The sequence below is a fragment of the Octopus sinensis genome, linkage group LG20 (assembly GCF_006345805.1).
Source record: "Octopus sinensis linkage group LG20, ASM634580v1, whole genome shotgun sequence".
In the NCBI taxonomy this organism is placed as follows: domain Eukaryota; kingdom Metazoa; phylum Mollusca; class Cephalopoda; order Octopoda; family Octopodidae; genus Octopus; species Octopus sinensis.
In genome coordinates this window covers 15,932,968-15,955,868 of record NC_043016.1, presented here as the reverse complement: position 1 = coordinate 15,955,868, position 22,901 = coordinate 15,932,968, and the positions used below count along the sequence as shown (strand labels likewise).

Below are 22,901 nucleotides of genomic sequence, written 5' to 3'. Positions count from 1 at the left end.
GAGAGACGACTGCGCTGGTTTGGTCTTGCAGCAAGAATGGATAAAGATAGCTGTGTGAAAAAGTGCCACACCCTAGCAGTTAAGGGAATCTGTGGAAGAGGTAGACCCAGGAAGACCTGGGATGAGGTGGTGAAGCATGACCTTCAAACATTAGGCCTCGCTGAGGCAACGACTAGTGACTGAAACCTTTTGAAATATGCTGTGCTTGAGAACACTCAGCAAGCCAAGTGAGGCCATAACCTCGTGGCCTATGCCAGGGGTGTAACCAGTCCACTTATGCATACCTTTCCTTCATTGGACACTAAACTCTGCTTGCAAAGACCTGTTGAGGCAAGTGAAATCGAAATCGAAGTCAAATTCAATGACTGGCATCCGTGTTAGTGGAGTGCTAAGAGCACCATCCGAACGTGATCGTTGCCAGCGTCACCTTACTGGCACATGAAATAATATTCAAGCAAGGTCATTACCCGTACCACTGGACTGGCCCCTGTGCAGGTGGCACATTAAAAACACCATTTGAGCATGGCCGTTGCCAGTACCGCCTGACTGGCCCTTGTGCTGGCGGCACATAAAAGCACCCACTACATTCTCAGTTCACCAGTCCCCAGTCAAATCGTCCAACCCATGCCAACATGGAAAGTGGATGTTAAATGATGATGATGGTGTGTGTGTGTGTGTCCATCCCCACCATTGCTTGACACCCAATGCTGGTGTATTTATGTCCCCGTAACTTAGCAGTTTGGCAAAAGAGACTGATAGAATAAGTATTAGGCTTACAAAGAATAAGTCCTGAGATTGATTTCTTTGACTAAAACCCTTGAAAGTGGTGCTCCAGCATGGCCACAGTCAAATGACTGAAACCAGTAAAAGAATACACACACACACACACACACACATATAAAGTGATTTGTAGTATTTACATCAAAACGTTATTTAAGGAATTGTTGTGGGCACTTGTGTCTAACTTTTCCTTCCACCTGGGCTCCTGAGCATAAACCTAAATAGTTGCATACATATCTCAGGTGTAATGATTGCAGGTAAACTATAGGACAGAATCATGAAAAGCATTCTGGAGAATTAGGCCTGTTTCCTTTCAGCTGCCATGTTTGTTCTTCTGAATTGCTACTTGTCTCATCGCTTCTGCCAGTTTGTCTGCATCACTCTCATTGTCTGTGTAAAATTAAATTCTTCATCTGAAGAATAAACATCATCAATAATTTCCTCAGCTGCAAACAGTCTAGACCATTAGCTTCTCAAAGTGAGCGATTTCAACTTACAGGTGGGCGATGGGTGAATTTCTAGAAAATGGTGGGTGATTTGAGATTTTGGCAGGCGATATGAACATTTTGTGGGTGACAATGAATTTTTTAGAAATTGAGTCTGCATTTACTGATATCTAGGGATGCCTAGAATAAGGATGCACTTTTATCAATTTGTATTAAAAAAGCAAACTTGTTTATCGATCGAATATTTTTGTCACAGTCATTGAAATGGTTGTCATGCATGCTAAAGATAGCAGCCAAATAGGCCTAGGCCTTAAATCACACTCCACTACAGTTTTTTTTGTTTTTTTTGCATAATCATATGAAGTCCTGCATATAGAATGCAAATTTGCAAAAGTTTTCTGAAAATTCTGTAAAGTTAAAAAGTTATGAGGGGTTAAATGTCATATGTAATTTTGTGGTTTCATATCAAAACGCAAGTGCTATTTTCAGGATGTTGACAAAATGTGCAGTCACACACAAAATGACAGCTTTGAAATCGTGTTTCTTGGCTGGGTGAAAATGATCAAACTTTAAACCTCTTTAACTTTTTAAAAACATTTTTCAAGAAAAAGTTGAATAACTCCAGCATTTTATCTTGGAAAGGAATATTAATGTGCCAAATTCTAAAATTTTCAATAAACTTTAATTTTTGAAAAGCTGGCAGCCAAACAAACTAGATCCGTATTTGCTCCAGTAAAGATGTGTCATCTGACTCTGCTCTATTGACTTCTTCTCTTTGAGAATACCATACTGCCTTTCTGATACCATCTATAGAAATTCATTTTCACAAATTGAAGTCCAGTCCCTTGTCTGATCGAATTTTCCATCAACTCTGTCTGAGAAATGATGAGGACCATACTAAACTCTTATACCGTACTGAAGTGCGGCAGCTGTCAAAAGGAAACTGTGATTTATGCTTTGTTGAACTGTTTTATCTAAAATACTCCACTATCCACATCATTGATGGCTGAAAGGTGCGATATCTTTTTCTTTGATATATTTACAAAATTAAATGATTTGAATAAGTTATTACATGGAAACAGAAAAACTCTCGTTGATTGTAAACCATTTATCACTACCTTCATTTTGTAATTGGTTTTGTATAAGACTGACATTTCAAAACGTCAATTCCATCAATTTCCACAACTTGTTTCTTTGAAAGATGAATTGGTTGATGAGGATTTAACTACATATCACAACTATTTACAATCATTGCATGATAACATGGTAAAGCGATTCCAAGATGTTATTGCGTTGAATATTCCAAATTGGTATAGCAATCCATTTGCAGTCTATGCAGTCGATTGCGAGGATGACGTTCAGAAGGAATTGATAGAATTAAAAATGACAATGACGCCACAATGCGATATCGCCATAATGGTAAAGATGGTTTGTGCTACCATCAGAGTATATTGAATTCCTACCCCAATCTGTGGAAACATCTGAAATTATTTTTGCTTGCCTTCCCTACCTCATACCTGGTTGAGTCTGGTTTTAACCATGTTGGAACTTTACTTTCCCATTAAAGAATTGGACTGGATGTGACACAACGAGAAGACTTGTGGCTAAAGTTGACAAGTTTAAAACTGAATGTATCTGCACTAGCTGCATCGCACCAGACACATGGTTCTCATTAAAATGTTTTATTCTTTTCCTTTATAATACAATCATTAATTATTTTTGCATCGGTAGTCCTGATCAATGGTTCATTTGGGGAAAATGAAAATCAGTGTAAAAGAAAGGCGCAAGTTTCCAGAAGTTAATCTGTCAGCATATTTAGTACAAATGGCACTTACAGGGTAACAAGTCTATGATATAGTGTGTGTGTCAAATGATACAGGGGTGGGGGGCCTTGGGGATTTTGTGTTGGGTGGGGCTGTGTCAGGGGTTTTTACACAGGTGGGTGATGGAGCATTTTTTGGTCGATAGATGGGCGATATTGCAATTTGACACGCAAAGTTTTGGAAACACTGGTCTAAACCTTGCTTATTTACAACACAATGTACTGGGTTTATCACATGCTTGTTTCATTATAGAAACATTTTTTTGTTTCTGTCAAATAAATAACAGCCATGGAGGACAATGTGTCATCAGAGACACACTTTGACTACAAACCCTACTACGACATGATCGGTTGTCTGATATTTTGTTTTTCAACTTCTTTTTCTACGTGTGTTGCTCGTTACCATTTGTTTATGCATGGAAGATGGATGTTAAACAATGATGAGGATATTCCCACTGCACAGAGAACATGGTGTGATAAGGTTAAGGAGGAATATCCATTTTGTGTTTCGCTGATTGTGTGGTTGCTTCTCCTGTTTTTCGATCTGCTGTTAAACCTAGAGAAATCGTAGTCATGGCCAATGCCAGTGCCGTCTGACTGACATCTGTGCCAGTGGCACATAAAGGGCACCGTTCGAGCATTGGGCCTCACGGAGGCAGTGACAGATAACCAAGACCCTTGCCGATACACTGTGCTTGTGTTGACCTGTCAAGCAAAGTGAAACCAAAGTCATGGCCAATGCCAGTGCCGTCTGACTGACATCTGTGCCAGTGGCACATAAAGGGCACCGTTCGAGCATTGGGCCTCACGGAGGCAGTGACAGATAACCAAGACCCTTGCCGATACACTGTGCTTGTGTTGACCTGTCAAGCAAAGTGAAACCAAAGTCATGGCCAATGCCAGTGCCGTCTGACTGACATCTGTGCCAGTGGCACATAAAGGGCACCGTTCGAGCATTGGGCCTCACGGAGGCAGTGACAGATAACCAAGACCCTTGCCGATACACTGTGCTTGTGTTGACCTGTCAAGCAAAGTGAAACCAAAGTCATGGCCAATGCCAGTGCCGTCTGACTGACATCTGTGCCAGTGGCACATAAAGGGCACCGTTCGAGCATTGGGCCTCACGGAGGCAGTGACAGATAACCAAGACCCTTGCCGATACACTGTGCTTGTGTTGACCTGTCAAGCAAAGTGAAACCAAAGTCATGGCCAATGCTGGTGTCAGGACAATGCCACCAATACCAATGGCACATAAAAAGCACTCACTACACTCGGAGTGGTTGGCATTAGGAAAGGCATCCAGCCATAGAAACCTTGCCAAATCAGGTTGGAACCTGGTGCAGCCTCCCAGCTTATCAGTTTTCAATCAAATCATCCAACTCATGCCAGCATGGAAAGCAGACAATGATGAGGACAAAGCAGTTCTTATTTCAAGTTAACAAAATTTACATGTATGTCTCTTCTGCAGAATGTTTCTTGTGGCATTCTGAACAGTTCCATCTGCTTCAAACTTATCTCTAATTCTACAGTTAGCAAGTCGTATAGGTGGATCTGCTTCAAACTCCCTCCTAGTCTATCTGTGCACTTTGATTGTGTTTTCAAACTTATAGTAGCACTTATGGGTAAATTTCTTTCGTTAAAAGCTTACTCTGACCGTCTTCATTAATTCTAATGGATTGAATCTAAAAAGAAATGAAAATTGAGCTATCACCTTTTAAAGTGTGTGTACATTTTTGAGGATACCCTAGGTGTGTATGTGTGTGCATATATATATATATATATGATATTATATTATTAAATGGTCTGATGGTCTTGGCACTGGAACTGGTTGGGATTTATATGACTAGCAATGTAAACAAGAATGCGTTTTGTACCAAAAGCCAATCTGTATATTTCTCTCATGGTATCTACTGCAGTATGTTAATTACTATGTAATTAACCATAAATTGATAATTATACTACAATGTATAATTAGCATTTTATTATATTAATTAAACTACAATGCAGTCATTACTGGATGTAGTAATTAATGGCAGCTAAGGATGTTGTTAATTAAACTTCAGTGATATTAAAAAATATAGTTATGAAAAGGTTTGTAAACGACCGTGCAAAGTGAGGTGACGAGAATGGCTCCTTTGCACATCACATGGCTGATACAATAAATATGAAAAGAATAAATGCATATGTGTGCCAGAAGGAAAAGAGAGACACAACCGGGTGGAATGTTTAAGAGAAGATTTTATTGATAGGTAAACGTGTGTGTACGTCATATATGCATAATAATAGACAGGCCGTCAAGAGAACAAAATGTGTGTGTGTACAAACACAGATGTATGCGTGTGCGATAAGTACAGAGCATTGAAAGAGTCTGTAATATGACGTTAGAAGAATGTTCAGACACAAGAATGACAAATACCAGTTCGTAGTCAAGGGACACAATAGATGAAATGCTGTATCAAGAAGTTGTGGCGATAATGCAGAGTCAGAGCGGTACGTAGCGTACAAAGTTGTGGCTATAATGCTGCTGCCTGGGTCACTTGGTACAGGAGTTCTCACAGGTTGTATTTGCTGCTAACCATGGTGAAGTAATTCACAAACAGTGTCATGTTGGAACCTGTGCGAGTACATTGCTTGATGCTGTGTACGTAGAGAGATGATGTTGATGTTAGGACGAATGGTGGCGACAGAGATGGAGGTCCTGAATGCTGCTGGACAAAGTTGATGAGTCTCCATGTGGCTGCGGTTATGTTGTCGCTGGAACTGGCTGTGTCCTGTGTGGTCAGTGGCTAAACCTCAAAAGGTCTGGAACTGAAAGACATTGACTCAATGTGAAGCTAGTTTTATAGGGTGCAGTCGGCTCGCCGAAGGTTTAGAAGAGACTGTCTCACGTGACCTTATATGAAGGCTGTGATTGGTTGGGTTGCATATTGGCACACAATAGAGCAAGAGACAAATTGCACCAATACCAACAGGTTCCAAAAGGGCGGCCGAAACTAGCTGTTATCTACTACGTCCGTATTTATGTATATATAACAGAGAGAGAGGAATTTCCCTCAAGCGTACGCTACAGGTTAAACAAATCCTCACAATCCAAATGTTCTTGGTATATTTTTATCATTACACCAGCACTGAAGATTTTGTGCAAGACTAAAGAGTTCTCACTACTTGTTGAAAGCAAATTATATATGAAGGCAGAATCATTAACATGCCAGGCAAAATGCTTCTGCTTTATATTCTGAGTTCAAATTTCACCAAAGTTGACTTTGCCTTTCATTCTTTCGTGCCAAAAAAAAAATAAAGTATCAATTTAGTACTGGGGTCAATGAAACTGACTTCTGCCCCCTCCACTTTCTCTCCCAAAATTTCAGGTCTTGTCCTTATAGTAGAAAGAAAACAATTATATTGATACTATTTAGAATAGTTTAGAGATTCTTCATGCAATTGTTACTTTATTTCAGGGTTGGTTAACCGAACAGGATATCTAAGCAAAAGTCTAGAAAGGTAAGAGCTCAGTCTGTCTTCTTGTGATCCTTAATATTATTGTTTTACCATTTCTGTGAAGCTTCACACCAATTTACCTTATTAACAAGGCAGGACTGGTCATATATAAATTGCACTTCTGTGTGTATGTACGTATGTGTGTGTGTGTGTGTGTGGTGATGTAATGTCTCACATGGGTTATAATGACCACCAGTATTCCAGTTGATTAATCAACTAATCAACTGATTCATTTAGTTGTAGTGTAAGTGGATATTCCATAAACATGTGCCCTGGAGACTGATTCCGTTTTTGATTTACAGTTATGGTTTACCTGACAGATGCCTGACTAGTTTCTGTCTTCTTAGTTTCACTGATAAGGCTTTGGGTTGACCCAAGACCATAAGAAAAATTAAAAGAAAACTCACCCAACATGTAGTGCAATTTGATCCATCATGCACATATTTCAGAGGCCACATGATGGCACTTGCCTACATAACATACATATAATAAAATAACATTGCACTTTCTACTGTCTTTTCTACTGGTTATGCAGCATGTTTATTGAGTCACATAATGCAATATATGTATATAATAATGCAATATATGTATGTCTGTAAATTTCTCCCTACTTGTAATAATTTGTTATAAATTTTTTTTTCCCTTTTTCTTATTTACAGGCCAAAGAGTTCTGTCACAAAATGACCTCCAATGTCCTAATTGTATCAGCTTTGCTGTAGATTTGTTAGCTTTAAACTCTGCAAGAGATTCCATCCAGTAGGATGCTGCTCCCTTATGAGACTATTGAACTGTACCATTACTAGGGTACTTACAGCTGATGCCTTAAATCTGCTATAAAGTTTGTACTGCTAAAATTTTGACCACTTTTGTTCTATCCCAGTGACATAGGATTATGTGGTCTAAGAATATATTTTGTTGGACTTGAAAATAGATTTACAGAGATATTTTCTTAATGTGGTTGGAGTTTTTTTGTTTTTATTCTTTTCCTGTTTATTTTTTTTTTTGTCTCAAAAAAACGCCAAAATTTATTATAAGTTGAATTATTAATTATTATTAATTATATTTTCAAGAACTTAATATAATTGTTTCAATTGAAATGCAAGAATACTGTCCCTTTTTTTGTGATAACATTTTATTTATTTGAACAAAGTGTTTTGTATTGAATTTTGGAATAACTTACTGAATTCTTCCCTGTTCAAGGTTTGTTTGTGATAGATAAAGAATAAAAAATGCAGAAAAAAATTTCAAAAATGAAAATCCAAAAACAAAAAACCCTGCCATGTTTTATAAAAATGTTTGATTTGAGTTTTGACTCTAACAAATTAAAATTTGTTAGATAATGAAACAAAACTTAATTTTTTAGTCTACAGCCAAAAGTGAGGTACTTTGGTGTACCATGAGAGGAAGAAATATCATGAGAGAAAGAGAGAGAGAATATGATATTTCATCATAGGTTACTGATAGTACATCTCACTTTATGCCTTGTCAATTAGCTGACACTTGCCGCAGATGCAGACTACCTCAAAGCCCTTTCTATTCCAACACTATCTTTAGTCTATATAACACCTTAAATATAATTATTATTATTATTATTGCAGAACAACCCCTAAACAGCTTCATTTTTTTTTTTTAACCCCCAATTTTTTTTTAAACTCAGGAATAATCTTAATTTAAAATAAAGTCACAAAAGCTTATAGTTGCCAAATATTTATATGTTTGTGAAAAAGAGAAGAGAGGAGTTCATTTTGAATAATTAGAGAAAAATATACAAAAAAAAATGTAAAAACAGCAACAAAACCATTTTGAAAGAATAAAATAATTTCAGGAAAATTATATAGGGGGAAACGTTTCGTATAGTGTGTGTGTGTGTGATTCCTTACATTAATTGTGGAGTGCTTAAATTTTCCTGCCATAGCAAACTAAATAAGATTTTAAATATTGAATGTGTTTGAAATAAAATATTGAACTTACTTGAAAATTCCATACAAAAAAACTGCTGGATTTTCACAAGATTAAAGAGATTTTTCGCAAATCAGTGGGCAGATCTTAATCTCTAACTTGTGAAAAATCAATGTTTTTTAAAGGAACTTTCTGGAATATTTTTTAAAGGACTTCTGGAATATTTTTTAATGGAACTTCTAGAATATTTTTTAGAGTAACTTTCTGGAATATTTTCAAAAATATAAGGACACAGATCATGTTGTATAGCCAACTGGAGACGATGTCTCCTGGGGCTAAATTACAGTAACATTACTTCTAAATCAGGACTGCCCTGTTATGTTGGCAAACAATCTTTACTCCAAAGTACTGTTGCTGAATATCTCTGATTGTGAGATTTAGAAAGTTTTTTTCTACTTTCTGGAATGTCAAATATTTTGCTACAGATTTGATGTTATATTATCTTCTTTACTTTGATTTATGATCTGGCATCAAACTGGGCTCTAAAGTCACCTGTGTCAATATTCTTCTCTACAAGGTCCTGAATTTTGGGGGAGGGGCCCAGTTGATTAGATTGACCCCAGTACACAACTGGTACTTAATTTACCAACCCCGAAAGAATGAAAGGCAAAGTTGGCCTTGGCGGAATTTGAACTCAGAATGTACGTAAAAAGTACGTAAAAAGTACGTAAAAAGCACTATCCGACTCGTGGCCGATGCCAGCACCGCCTCGACTGGCTTCCGTGCCGGTGGCACATAAAATACACCAATCTGACCGTGGCCGTTGCCAGCCCCGCCTGGCACCTGTGCAGGTGGCACGTAAAAAGCACCCACTACACTCACGGAGTGGTTGGCGTTAGGAAGGGCATCCAGCTGTAGAAACATTGCCAAATTAGACTGGAGCCTGGTGCAGCCTTCTGGCTTCCCAGAACCCCGGTCGAACCGTCCAACCCATGCTAGCATGGAGAACGGACGTTAAACGACGATGATGAATGTAAAGATGGATGAAATACTGCTAAGCATTTTGCCCAATGTGCTAACGTTTCTGCTAGCTCGCCGCCTTCGCCTGTGTCTATATCATCAAGTCACAAGTGATAATATATATATATATATATGTATATATATATATATTATATATATATATATATTCTTCTTTATGTATTGAGTTCCACTTCTCCCGTTTATTAGATGTATGTTCCACTTTGATATAGAAACAGGCCTGTATATATAGTTTATTGTTTCATGTAAAGAAGGATATCTTGTGAAAAATGTTTGTTTTTCCTTCAAAATCATCATTATAAGTAAATCATTCATATTGTATTATTTATACATTTATTATTTTGTAGTTGCCCTATAGCTATGGACAGCCTGTTTCTATACCTTGTACATCATCAGTATAGAATATTAACACAATAGTTAATCATAGGAAGATAAGAAAGAAAGAAATAGAAAAGCAATGAGATAATCACACATAGTTTCTGAGTTAGAGCTAAAAATAATTATTAATGTAAATTATACATTTTCTTTAGTTTCAGCTTTGTTTTATATGCATATAGTATCCTATTAGTAAAAGTGGTAGCTTTTAGTCAAAATATGCATTATTAGTTATATATAAAATTTTAAAAACTATTTTGTATCATTTTAGAAAATTAACATGGATTGACTAATATCCATTTACAGCTTTATGTCTGTAATTATGCAGTAGGTACTAGTAAATCATGCGGTAGACACTAGCTTGGGGTTATTTTTTTCTTTCATCAAAAATTATTTCATTTCATAAATATTTCAGCTTAAAATCTAATTTGAATTGGTGACCTCCACTCCTCAATTAAAAAGATATATATACACACACACACATACACTAGAAATGGTTGATAGCCTCTTTTGTCCCAATTTCACTCATGTTGGTTGGTTTCTTCTCACACTAGCCCCCCCCCCCCCACGCCATCACAATTTGTAAAGAGACACAAAAATCAAGCTTTTTTTTTTTGCTTATTCTTTGAAGCATTTTTTTTATTCCTCCAATTTTCTCAATTTACCTTTTTTTTTATCGGATTTGTAACATTTTTGCAATATTTTGTGAAAGTGTGTTCATGATTTTTCTTTAAAACTGTTAATTTTTTTTGTTTTTCTTTTTCTTTTCCTGTTGTAAAAACATTTTCTTTTCTCTTTTATGAAAAAAGAGAGAATTATTTCATTTACCTGAGCATCCTGTTATAATCTAAGAATACTTTTATTGTGGCTGTGTCACACTGACAGTCTCGTGTTAGCCACCAACCAACAACAACAATATAAGTAGAGAAAAATTGTGCTATAATAAATACATCATGATACAAGATGACTTTTGACCGTTTACCAAAATCTCATGGAAGGAGAGGAAAGGACAAAATTGCAATTTTAACTGGAAAAATATTATATTTAAAAAGAAATGTTTAATATTTCATACATTATATGTATTTATAACATATATATTATATAGTGTGTGTGTGTATATATATTGCAGTTTTAATTTCTGTTTGTTTCAAACCTTTTATCTTTTACTGGTTTCAGCGAAAGGCTGGGACCATGCTGGAGCACCGCCTTTCAGTGTGTTTGGGTTTCCCTTCTGTAGTTTTTGTGTGTGTGTGTGTGTGTGTGAAGCAGCGAGCTGGACAGAGCCAGTCTTCTTTGTACCTCTTTCCACAATATTGGTTCATCTGGTATTTCAGATAAAAATTTGTCCAGGTACTCTTTGAAGACCTCCACGTCTACACCTCACAAACCTGTGTAATAAAACCAATGTTTACTGAAATAAAGTGCGCTGAATGGTTAGAGCTAATGTAGACCGTACGGCTAAAAGTAAAAGATGAGTTATAATATTGAGCGTCTATGTTTTTAGCTACACACACCCTGTGTGGATGTATGGGTGTATACACACACACACACAGTGTAACAATTGTGTAGAATTGGTTTAGCCAACATGTTTTAGTATTCTGAATGTGTGTGCATGCATGGGTCTTTGTGTTTGTTTACACCCCACTAACTTAGCAGTAGAAGGGGTTTGCACCCATTAACTCCTATAGAAAAAATTAAGTTTTAGGATCAATTTGTTCAATTAAACCCTTCAAGGCAGTGCTCCAGCATGGCTGAAGCAAGTAAGAATGTGTGTGTGTGTGTGAGTATATATAAATAATACGGCAGTTGTTGTTACAATTGTACTCATTATGAAAGAGTATTTAATTTGGTAAACCGAAACTGATGCCAACAGAATTATTTTCAGATTTATGTGAATGTGGTAGAATTCCACAAATTGCAAAACATTGCTCAAATTGGTTGTGACCAGTTCCATGTTAAGGTTTCAAACCACAAAACAAAAATTATTGTTGTTGTCACACAAGTAATTCTACCTTATCTCCCGAAATACTTGCTTTTCTTCTTTTTTTTTCTTCTTTTTTTTTCTTCTTTTTCTCTAACTTGTCTGTGACAACTGACCACCAATTTTGTTTGTATTCAATCAGATTAACTATTCACTTACTTTTAAATGATAGTAATGCATATATATATATATATATATACATATATATATATATATATATATATATATATTATATATATATATATAAAGGCTTAGTAGGCTGGCAGAAATGGTAGAGTGCTGGTCTTGAAATGTCTTTTTACAGGATTTTATATTGTCCCTTTTTTTACCTTCCTGATCATTGTTCACACCATTTCATCATTGCTGTTCCTCTTTAATTAATAACGGTTCTCACCTCATTGAGATGATATAATACTACTTTCTAAATCAGCCTTAACATAAACACATGCACACACACACACACCTATGGCAGGCTTCTACATAGTTTCCGTCTACAAAATTTTCACTCGGGCAGCATTGGATTATCTGCTGTATCTGTCTTAGAAGACACTTGTCCATGGCAACCTTGCACTGAGATCAAATCTAGAACCACAGCATTGCAAATTGAACTTCTCAACTGCACAGCTATGCCTGTATTTGTCTCATTTTAGTTGAATATTTCAAGTTTTAACCCTTTCGTTACAAAACCGCCCAAAGCCGCCCGAAAAAAATTTTGGTTAATGTGACCAAGCCGCCCAAACCCGCCCGTATTTACCTATTCATATTTAAATGAGAATATCAGAACAAATCTCTTTAGTACATTCGCGAAAACAAGTGATTATACTTCGTAAACAGTTCATCTACAGTTTTGTACAACGATCAAAGTGTAATTTTAATTCCGTGAATTTTGGGAGATTTTTTTCCGAAATTTGTTCCTATTGTGTTTTCAAAATTTGTAATTCTGACAAAAAATGGATACGAATTTCATTATATCAAGCAGCGAGTCAGAATTCGAAGGATTTTCTACTGAAGACCTTGATAAATCTAACTCTATGACTGAAAAAAAAAAGCACGTGGTATTTGATAATGAATCTGATGTTTCATTTTCCGAAAGTGAAAACAGTGAATCTGAGAGCTCTGGCAGCGATAAAGAAAATGAATTGGCACCTGAATGGAGTGAAAATTTAAAAACTGTTTCTTTCGGTGATTTTTCTGAAGAAACTGGACCAAGCCACAGACTTTCCCAGAAGAGTAAAGCCTTAGACTATTTCTTTTTACTTTTTCAAATGAGCCTATTTGAAATCATTACGGCGGAAACGAACCGTTACGCTAAACATAAACAAAGCGAAAGAAAGGATAGTTAATGGTTTCCCACAACCTTAAATGAAATTAAGACTATTTTGCCATAAATATTATTATAGGTATCAGAAAGTTACCCAGAATAACAAATTCTATCGTAAAATTTTGTTGTATACCCAACTGAATATTAGTTTTCTATAGTGATGTTTGAACAAAATTTTAATAATTTTATATATTGTTGAATTTACCTGTATCTACCTGCAATTAGAGTCACTTTGTGACAAAAATTATAGTGTAGAATTGGTTGAGAACATTTCATTAAATTATCTTCCAAAATTCACGTTAATATATTGATAAATAAAAAAGTTATAGTTGTTTAATGAAACCAGACTAAATTTATGATTACGTTAGAAATTAATTGAAACACATAAGGGGTGTATTTTGGTCAGAAATATAGTAACGAAAGGGTTAAGCAAAAGCTCTGAAGCTTTTAAAGCAAAAGAAAATTTCTGTCTCTCCTCACCATGACAAAGACCCTATTCTGTCATTACAAGCAAGCTTTTCTCCTTTAAGATCCCCAGCAGTTATCGATCAGATTGAACAGCAAACCAGGTTAAACTAATACAAATGTAAATTTCCTTGTGCTGCTGTCTGAAATTTAACAAAATATCTGCAGTGATAAATATTATATCTCATTCTTTTACACCAAATCACTCTCCCCCACACACACAAAATCCATTCACTAAAATACAAACCACTGCCCCTAATAACTCCTATACTTTCTAATAAACTCATTTTCTGATTTCTTATCAACAGAACCATTTATTATTATCATTCAAATTCTGCTGTGGTTGATTTTTCCTTTCATCCTTTTGGGATTGGTTAAATAAGTACCAGTTATGCACTGGGTTTGATGTAATCAATTTAATCTATTCTCCAAATCTGAGGCATTGTGCTTCCAGTAGGAAGGATTATTATTATTATTATTGCATGCATAGTGGGCTTGCTACCTGCAGCCTACAGGTCCATGCTACCACGTCTGTTCAATCATCTAACACTTTCCTGATGATTATTATTATTATTATTATTATTATTCTAATTCCTTAAAGCTGCAACATATTTTTGTAATGTGGTTGCAGTTCCTAGTTTAGCCATTCCTTTTTGTTTTGCATCTTTTTCTTTCCTCTCTCTCTCTGGTTGATTCCGGTGACACTTCACTTTTATGGAATGTACTTTAAATCAAAGACTAAGTCTTTGACAAAATTATAGGGCTCATTTTTTTTTCCTTGCTAAGGTTAACTTTGCCTTTAATCCTTTGATAAGATAAACACCAGTCAAGTACTGGATTTGCTTGAGCACTCCTTCCCTTCAAAACTGCTGGTCTTGGGCATAAATTAGAGACAATTTTTAAGATTGGTGAGATGGCAGAATTATAAGTGTCAAAAAAAGACTGTCCTGCGATATTTTTACCAGCTCTTTCATCCTTTCGGGGGTCAAAAGAAAAAAATACTCAGGTCAGTTGTATCAACTAAGTCCATCCCCTCAAGTTTACTGACTCTTCTGTCTAACTTGTAACAACTTACCCCAATTCATAAATACGGCAAAATATTCACAAAAAGAGTAAAAATTTCTTATTCAACTATACCTAATTTCAAGCTAGCTATTGCTTCTTATAACACTCATGAGCTAAATGAAACTAGTGAAAAACCCTTCCACTTACAACTGCCATTGCAGTGGTATATATATATATATATATATATAAACAAACGTGTGTGTGTCTGTGTGTATTTAATCTAGAATTGATTTCCATTTCCCTTAATATTTATACATGTACAGTTATTGTTATGATCAATATCATAAAATACCCAAATACTGGAGGTTGATTGGGTGGGGGGGATTTTTTTTTTCTTTAAGCACAAAAAAATAATCCTATGTGTTGTGGCATTCATGCCTTTTTGTAACAGGCATTAACAGCAATAGACTAACTTTGTGTCGGTTGAGAACCCAGTTCATGTAGTAGGGGGCTCAACATGGCACAAGTTTCCCCTGTTGCATTATGGGAGTTGCCACAACTACCTTATTAATTTATTGATCCTTTCACTCACATATTTTTAAAAAATAAAACTTCACTTCACATTTTTTTTTAAAACACTTAATTGAATTTCAATCAATCATTAAATGATCAATATTCAATATTTGTCATGCAGATTGTGATAAAGCCAGTTGCTTGACTTACCTTAATCATATATAAATATAAATATATATGTAATCCCTCAATGAATCATTAACCTTATTATAGACTCCAAGTTAAATCAATGCTAATATTTGTGTTTGGCACTCTTTGATAAAGAAGCACTCATTAGTTGCAGTAATTCTTGCTATTCAATAGTAAACCTCTTTTTCAGAAGTTAAGTTTAATATACATGTGTTTGTGGTTTCTATCTACATCAAGATGGACTGAGCCAGTGAGAGCTAACGTATATTAGGATGTAAACCATCAATCCTTTATTTGATTGAATGGCAATATCTCGACTTAGAGAGTTGTAGTAGTAATAATAGTAGTAGTAGTAATAATAATAATAATAATAATAATACAAGAGAATGCATGTCTATTCATTATGTTAGTTTCTGTTTTAAACATTTTGGATCTTTTATGTGGTATTATAATTGTATTTAGCTTCAATTTCTTCCCTAATTCCTGGAACTTTTAGCTTTTCAAGACTGAATTTAACTCCTGTATAGCCCTCTCTTTTCATTTTCTTCAGGTGCTGACGGAAAGTCACCCTGACCAGGTCATGACCGATTCCTATGTCTGCACCAGAGAAGCTCTGTGTTCTGGCACTGTTTATGTTGGAATAAAAGTGCCTTTTCACCGTGGCATAGTCTATCTGGTTTTGAACTTTGCCATAGCACTACGTCACATCCATTGCAGAGATAGTTTGTGTGGTCCGAAGGTGTTTGTCAGTTTTAGATCATTAGCTGTGGCAAATTCAATCTCAATCTCAATCTTCTCTCATTTGTCTCTTTGTTAGAAAAGCTGCTGCATGTACCATTCCCAGTTTGCACACACATCTCACCCTACTTTGGCATTCCAAAATACCTTGTACAATCAATACATCTTGCTTGGGTGTTTGATCAACTATTTCGTGAAGCTGGTCATAAAACTCATCAATGTCCTCATCGCTGTAATCAGATGTTGGAGCATACACTTACACGATAGTTAAATTGAAGGGACTCACCCTCAGGACGAATAGCGATGAGTCTGCTGGACACTGGCCGGCAGCCTGTCACTGCACTCACACAGTCTTTATTAATTAGGAAACTTACTTCCTCCTCATGAATATCTTCTCTGCCACTGAAATAAAACTTGTGGCCCTTTTCTGTATAGGTTTCCCCACTGTTCTTCCATTTCATCTCACACAGTCCAAGAATGTTCCAGCTGTAATTGTTCATTTCATGCCCCAGTTCCTCAACCTTACTTGGTGCTTGGAGTGTTCTTACATTCCATGTGCCAATGGAGATGTTCTTTGTGGCATAAATCTTGTTTTGTATGTCAGTTGCATACTTGACACTTCCAGCCTGGTGCGCAACAGAAGGTGTGGCCCTTAGAGATCCAAGTGACAGCTGATCATGTACAGGTTCAACTCTGATTGTCATCATTTAATGTAGCTTGGGCAATACAGCCCAACAAAGCCCATCCCTCTCCATGCCTGACCAAGGCCAACTTCCTCCAACCAGGCAGTGCACCCAGGTCAAGAACAAGTAGCCATTAAGTTTTACTTGTAACTCTTCCGTCTTGGCCAGTATTTTGCAACCAAGGTGGTCCTTCACCCAGTGGTGCCATGTTCATACCACCCCTTCACATTGTTTAGCCGGCCTGCTGAGACCATTGCCCAGGTTGTGACATGAAGAACCAGACATGAGAGATTTAGAAGATGGTCAAGAATTAGTGTGCTCCCCGCACTCCTGCTCTAGTAGCAGGGTGCAACAGCCAGACTACAAAGGTACTATCTCTGACCAGAACCCCCTATACTCATACAGAGACTGTGTCACAAATGAAGAAGTGAGAGGAAGAAGGCAGGCAACGGGACCCTTTAAGGAACTTTTTAACACAGTAAAGAAAAACAAGCTCCAGTGGTTGGGCATGTTACCTGCTCATCAGGAATGGCCAAAACAATCCTTCAGGGAATGGTCGAAGGTGGCAGGTGCAAAGGCAGACAGAGAAAGAGGAGGGTAAACAACATCTGTGAGTGGGGAGGCCTATCTGTGAGAGACAGAGTGGAAGGATCAGGTCACAAGGTTACCAGTGGTGACCTCTAGTGGGCAACCAGACTGATCAGGTCACAAGGTTACCAGTGGTGACCTCTAGTGGGCAACCAGACTACAGGATATGTAATGTAATAATAGTATTCATTTGTTGATGTGGAATGAGATTTTAGGCTTTTTAACTTCAGGTCTCCAGTGAATCTCTTTTAGGTTTCTTGATATCTTTCATTGTTGGCTGCCATACACAGATCTTGTACATTACAACCAGTTGGTCTCTTTTCCAATCTTTTTCTTTTCTTTTTCTTCCACCTTGTATCATTCATCATTCCAAACATGGCCTTTTCAAGAATTTTGAAGATCTGTCCCAAATGTTACACAACCTGTGTTAAAGAGGAATGGCACCTACCATTTACCATTTATGTCTGCAGTGTTTGTTGTTTTTGTTGTCCAGTGAATCTTTCTGTAGCAGTATGACATCTCAAAAAGTATTGATCTCTTTCTCATGGCTTATCATTCATGTAAGCAGTTTAATTGGAAATCAATAAGATTTAAATCTTAATCTTTTTAAACTGTAGACTCTGTGTCACCATTTAACATCATCATTACAAACACAATGTACTTACTACTGTCACACACACACACACACACTTGTATTCAAAGCAGATTTCAGCACATTTGGAAAATTCCAAAATCCATTTTGTTCAGATTCCTGTTAAAATTTTTTTTTTTACAGTTAGAAAATAGATATTTCATTTTTAAATTATAGCCTGTAAATATATTTTTAAAACTTACTAAAATAAATAGAGAAAAGGACTTTTAAAATAAAAGTAAAATAAAGACTTGGTCATTAAGGATTAAAATTCTAAATAAAGAACACCAATTTTGTTTTCCTAAACCTTTTGCTACCATATTTCTGTTGACATCTACTGCCTCTGTTTCAATTAATTTTGAAAATAATAAAGAATTTAGTTAAATAATATTATCGTTAATTAAGCTGATGTTTGGAACATAAATTAAGATGAAATTTTGATTGTTTTAATTTAGATAATTTTAAAGCAGGAAGTTCATATCAAAGAACTCAGAGAGTTTGGTATCAAAAGGATTAAAATCTATGGCTACAATTAACATTGTAGCAGCCTGTATCTGAGACCATTGTTTGTTTTATTTGGTCTTATGTTAGGGAAATATTAATATTCTAGTTTTGGTCCTGAGAAATATAAGAATATCAAAAATTATTTTGGTTGGTACCAAAATTATATTGATTGGTGCCAAAATTATATTGATTGGTGCCCCTGTTTTACATTTCAGTTTACTTGTATGTTTTTGTTGTTAATTGTTTCTCATGTAATATTTGTTGTTGATGTCAGCTGATATGAGGAAATTGATTTCTTGTTGTGTGTGAAAAAAAATAAAACATGAAAATATTGAGTTTGTACAGGAGGTATCAATTATATTAAGTATTCATTTATGTAAGGCACCAAATATATAAACATGGGGAAAAAATACAGTGTAAATGAACATTGTTAATTGAAACCATGTTAGCAAGGAAAAGGTCATAGAAATGGAGTGTGAATGTGATGGTGCATTAATCTACCCTGTGCTACCCTGGGAAAAGTGATGGAAAAATTACAATACACACACACATAAAATTTCATGCCAAAAATTGTCAAACCATTTTATTTAAATGTAATTTTTGGTGGGATTGGTCAATATAAATTTCCATGACAACCTATTGTAGAATACACTAAAAGGTTTTTCTGTGGGTAAATAATGATATAAGTTGTTATACCAGGGTACTTCAGTGTTCTTTTTATATCTCATAAACTTAGCAAGATAAGGGTGCAATATTTAATATATTTAGTTGATTTTTAACTTAATCTTCATATAATTCATACCTTTCTCTAAGTTTTCAAATTCAGGTTGTTCATACATTTCATTATTATTTAATTTATGAAGAATATAAATACAATGAGTTCATTGGATGAAATGCTCAAATGAAGTACATAATTACATTTACATATTGATTACTTATACATATTTTATTGATTATGTGGGTGTGTATAGCACATATATTGCGTGTGTATACACGTGTTTGCCCAATAATACTTTTCACAGTAAAAAGTCTCAGTATTTACAAGAATTTTTAAACAGTATTAATATATTAGATTTATTTCTGGATATGCTTAAGAGTTTACTGTAAATGGTAAAGACATGTCGGCAGCAAAAGATTTGCAGGGAAAGGAAAGAGGGTAGGAGGGAATGTAATGTGAAATAAAATAGACACCAGCAAAGATTGAAACCTGATTTCAGTGCCATCAAGACGATGGCAGATCTACGTCTGCTTCTTCCACCTATATTTCAAAATATAATTTGGAATATTGCATAATTCAATTGGAGATTTTTTTTTTAAAAACCCATAAAAATGATTCAGTTTCCCTAAATTTAATATTAATAATCCTTTCTACTATAGGCACAAGTCCAGCAATTTTGTGGGGGGGGGGGTAACTCAATTAGATCAACCCCAGTACTCAACTGGTACTTATTTTATCGACCCTGAAAGAATGAAAAGCAAAGTTGACCCCGGTGGAATTTAAACTCAGATTGAAAAAACCAGACAAAATGCCAGAAAGCATTTTGCTTGATGGTTCTGCCAGCTTGCTGCTGCATTGTTAATAATAATAATAATAATAATAATAATAGCCATGAGAGCTGATATAAAGGTTGGTTTTAAATCTCCAGTCACTTTAAATCATTTAGAGAAGGGGTGGAGATAGTTAACACGAGAGGTGCAGGATGAGTACATATACTTGGGTTGGTTGTAGGAGGTGGAGAGGGACTAATAAACAGATTGGTCATGGGTGGAGTCAAACGAGATTTTTATTTTTTATTTTGATAATTAGTATTCATTATTTCATCATTTCTTTTTAAGGTCTCAGAAATTTGATAAACGTTAAATTAGAATTATTGTATGTTTGCCTTATTTCTTGATATTGATCCATGGTAGCAAAGATATACTTTCTATGGTACCTGTTGTCTTTACAGGTAACAATCTAGTTAAATAATTTCTTTTATAGATTATAAATCCAGAAAGTTAGTTAAATAGATCCCAGCACTTGACTCATTCTTTATTGGCCTTGGTGTGATTTGAACCCAGTATGTAAAGACTCAAAATGAATAACAAGACATTTTGTCTGGTAGTCAAATAATTCTAGGTATAATTTCATGGCTTAGGGATCTATCGAGATACCATGACACATTTCATTTTTTTATGTAGTAAATTCAAGAAAAGAAAATTGGAATTTTTCTATTAAAAAAGAATTCTCCAATAATCTAGAATGGAATTTTTATAAATGTTTGCCAATCTAAGTTAATGACGAGATGGATGGTAGTAGAGTGATTGTTACAGTTAGATAACCGGAGCCTGTTTCGGTCCATGAGGCAACACTACATTGATAATGCAATGTATTAACTTTGATTTGGTGGAACAGCTGCCTCTCCAATCGGTTGCTGCTGCTAGAAGAGTTTTGCTGTGAAACGGTTTTTCTTCAGAGGGAAGTGTTAATATGTGTACACACTCAATCGTGTGTAATACTGTATGTTAGTGTATATGAACGTATGCTTAAAGTTGGTGGGTGGGGATGAGGAAGGGGTTAATATTGAAATTGGTTCATAGTTTGTGTATTAGGGAACCAAATTTTGAACTGGTTCCAAAACAGTATTATTTTATGACTCATTCAATTTAGTCCTCAGGATGACTTTCTTGAAATTAGTCACAAATAGTTTCTTTTCTAACTTCTCTCAGTATTTAAAAAAAATGTATTGAAATTGAGTGTGTGTATAATATGTATACATTATATATAACACACACACGTGTATTTTATACACACACATTTTGCATTGAAATAAAAAATTTTTAAAAACTTCTTGGAGTTCAAAATAAGGAACCTGATTGAGATTGAGGTAAAACCATTTCAAAGGTATTTTCTTCTTGGTACCATCTCTTTATTTACACATCATTTTCAAAGAACAACACTTTAATTTTTTTTTTTTTTTTGGTTTCGTTTTTTGGAAAAACTTTTTATACCAATAAAACTTTGTAAATATTAATTGTGTTTTTGTTTTTATTTAATCTCCTGTTTCTGTTGAGGCCATTAATGTGTGTTTAAAGATGTAAATTTGTTAGAGGAGGGCAAGACTGACCTGTGACCTTAAAGGTCATGCTCCTATAGTAAGCATAGTTGGTATGGCTGTTGTACAGTATGAAGATTAGAAGACATTTATGTATGAGATATGATTGTCCACATCAGTGATTCTTAACCATTTTCTTCCCCTATGGACCTCTTAGATTCCTGTTTTACTCAAATGGATCCTCATAACTATTCAATATTTTTAAAATCCTAATATATATTCATAATTAAATATTATTGGGAATTGTATAAAAAAATTGGCAAAATATTTCCTGCATTCATCGTCGTTTAACGTCCGTTCTCCATGCTAGCATGGGTTGGACGGTTCGACCGGGGTTCTGGGAAGCCAGAAGGCTGCACCAGGCTCCAGTCTAATCTGGCAATGTTTCTACAGCTGGATGCCCTTCCTAACGCCAACCACTCCGTGAGTGTAGTGGGTGCTTTTTACGTGCCACCTGCACAGGTGCCAGGCGGGGCTGGCAACGGCCACGGTCAGATTGGTGTATTTTATGTGCCACCGGCACATAAAATACACCAATCTGACCATGGCCGTTGCCAGAAAAATCAATTTATTATATATAAATTTTAACAAAATCATATACGGCCCCCAGTTGAGAGCCACTGATCCATATCGTTGCCGTCATGATTTTTATGTTGCCTTTTTCCATGCTCTCATGGATCAGATGGATCCACTCTAAACCATCTTCCACCCACCCACATCCCCCACCACATATGGTATTCATTTCTCATTTCTTTTGTGAGGGTCAACTTCTAGAGATTTACCTTCACCACTTCTTGTGCTTTCCTCAGTTTTTCTCTTCCATTCTGGCCCCTTCCACATGAATCTCTTGCCATGGTTTCACCCAAATTGTCATCATCCATGCCAGTGCAGCTGTCTCTCGTACACAACACATGATTTCTCATATACTTAGTTTTTCTCTTAGCATACCTCTGTGCCTTGTCGTTCATGAACACTAAAGCTGTACATTGATAATGTAAGGGTGGGTGTGATATAAGTGTAGATATAAGCTTCAGGAATAGTGCTGCTACTTCCACACACACACAAGCATCCAAGACCACACCAACAGAAAGACTTTGGCATGAAGTCAACAACACTATGCTCCCACCTCTACAGGTATGGCACTCCCACTCTCACCAATTCTGCATTTATTATTGGTGGACATGGTCGTGGATGCATGGTGCACAGCACCAACTCTTTCTCAGTCTCATCACCTTTACCTTTACCTTTATCCGCCTCTGCTATTGTCTGATGGTTTTTTCTCTCTCTCTCTCTCTCTCTCTTCCCCTATTCCTCTCAGCCACTTGAGCAA

At 35.9% G+C, this 22,901-nt stretch overlaps 1 protein-coding gene and 1 long non-coding RNA gene across 2 annotated transcripts in view; both read left to right on the top strand.

The window, feature by feature from the left end:
• LOC115222688 (serine/threonine-protein phosphatase 4 regulatory subunit 4-like) overlaps positions 1-9,139 on the top strand; it is a 108,356-nt gene extending 99,217 nt beyond the window's left edge. The window contains exons 27-28 of the mRNA XM_036511516.1: positions 6,507-6,549; positions 7,206-9,139. Coding sequence (XP_036367409.1) covers positions 6,507-6,549; positions 7,206-7,230 — 68 coding nt within the window. The 3' untranslated portion in view covers positions 7,231-9,139. The remainder of the gene's footprint in view (positions 1-6,506; positions 6,550-7,205) is intronic.
• Positions 9,140-13,518: 4,379 nt separating this feature from the next.
• On the top strand, positions 13,519-19,786 carry LOC118767304. Its single transcript, XR_005003211.1, has 2 exons — positions 13,519-17,408; positions 17,458-19,786. It is a non-coding gene; the product is annotated as an uncharacterized LOC118767304 (long non-coding RNA).
• The last annotated feature ends 3,115 nt before the right edge of the window (positions 19,787-22,901 follow it).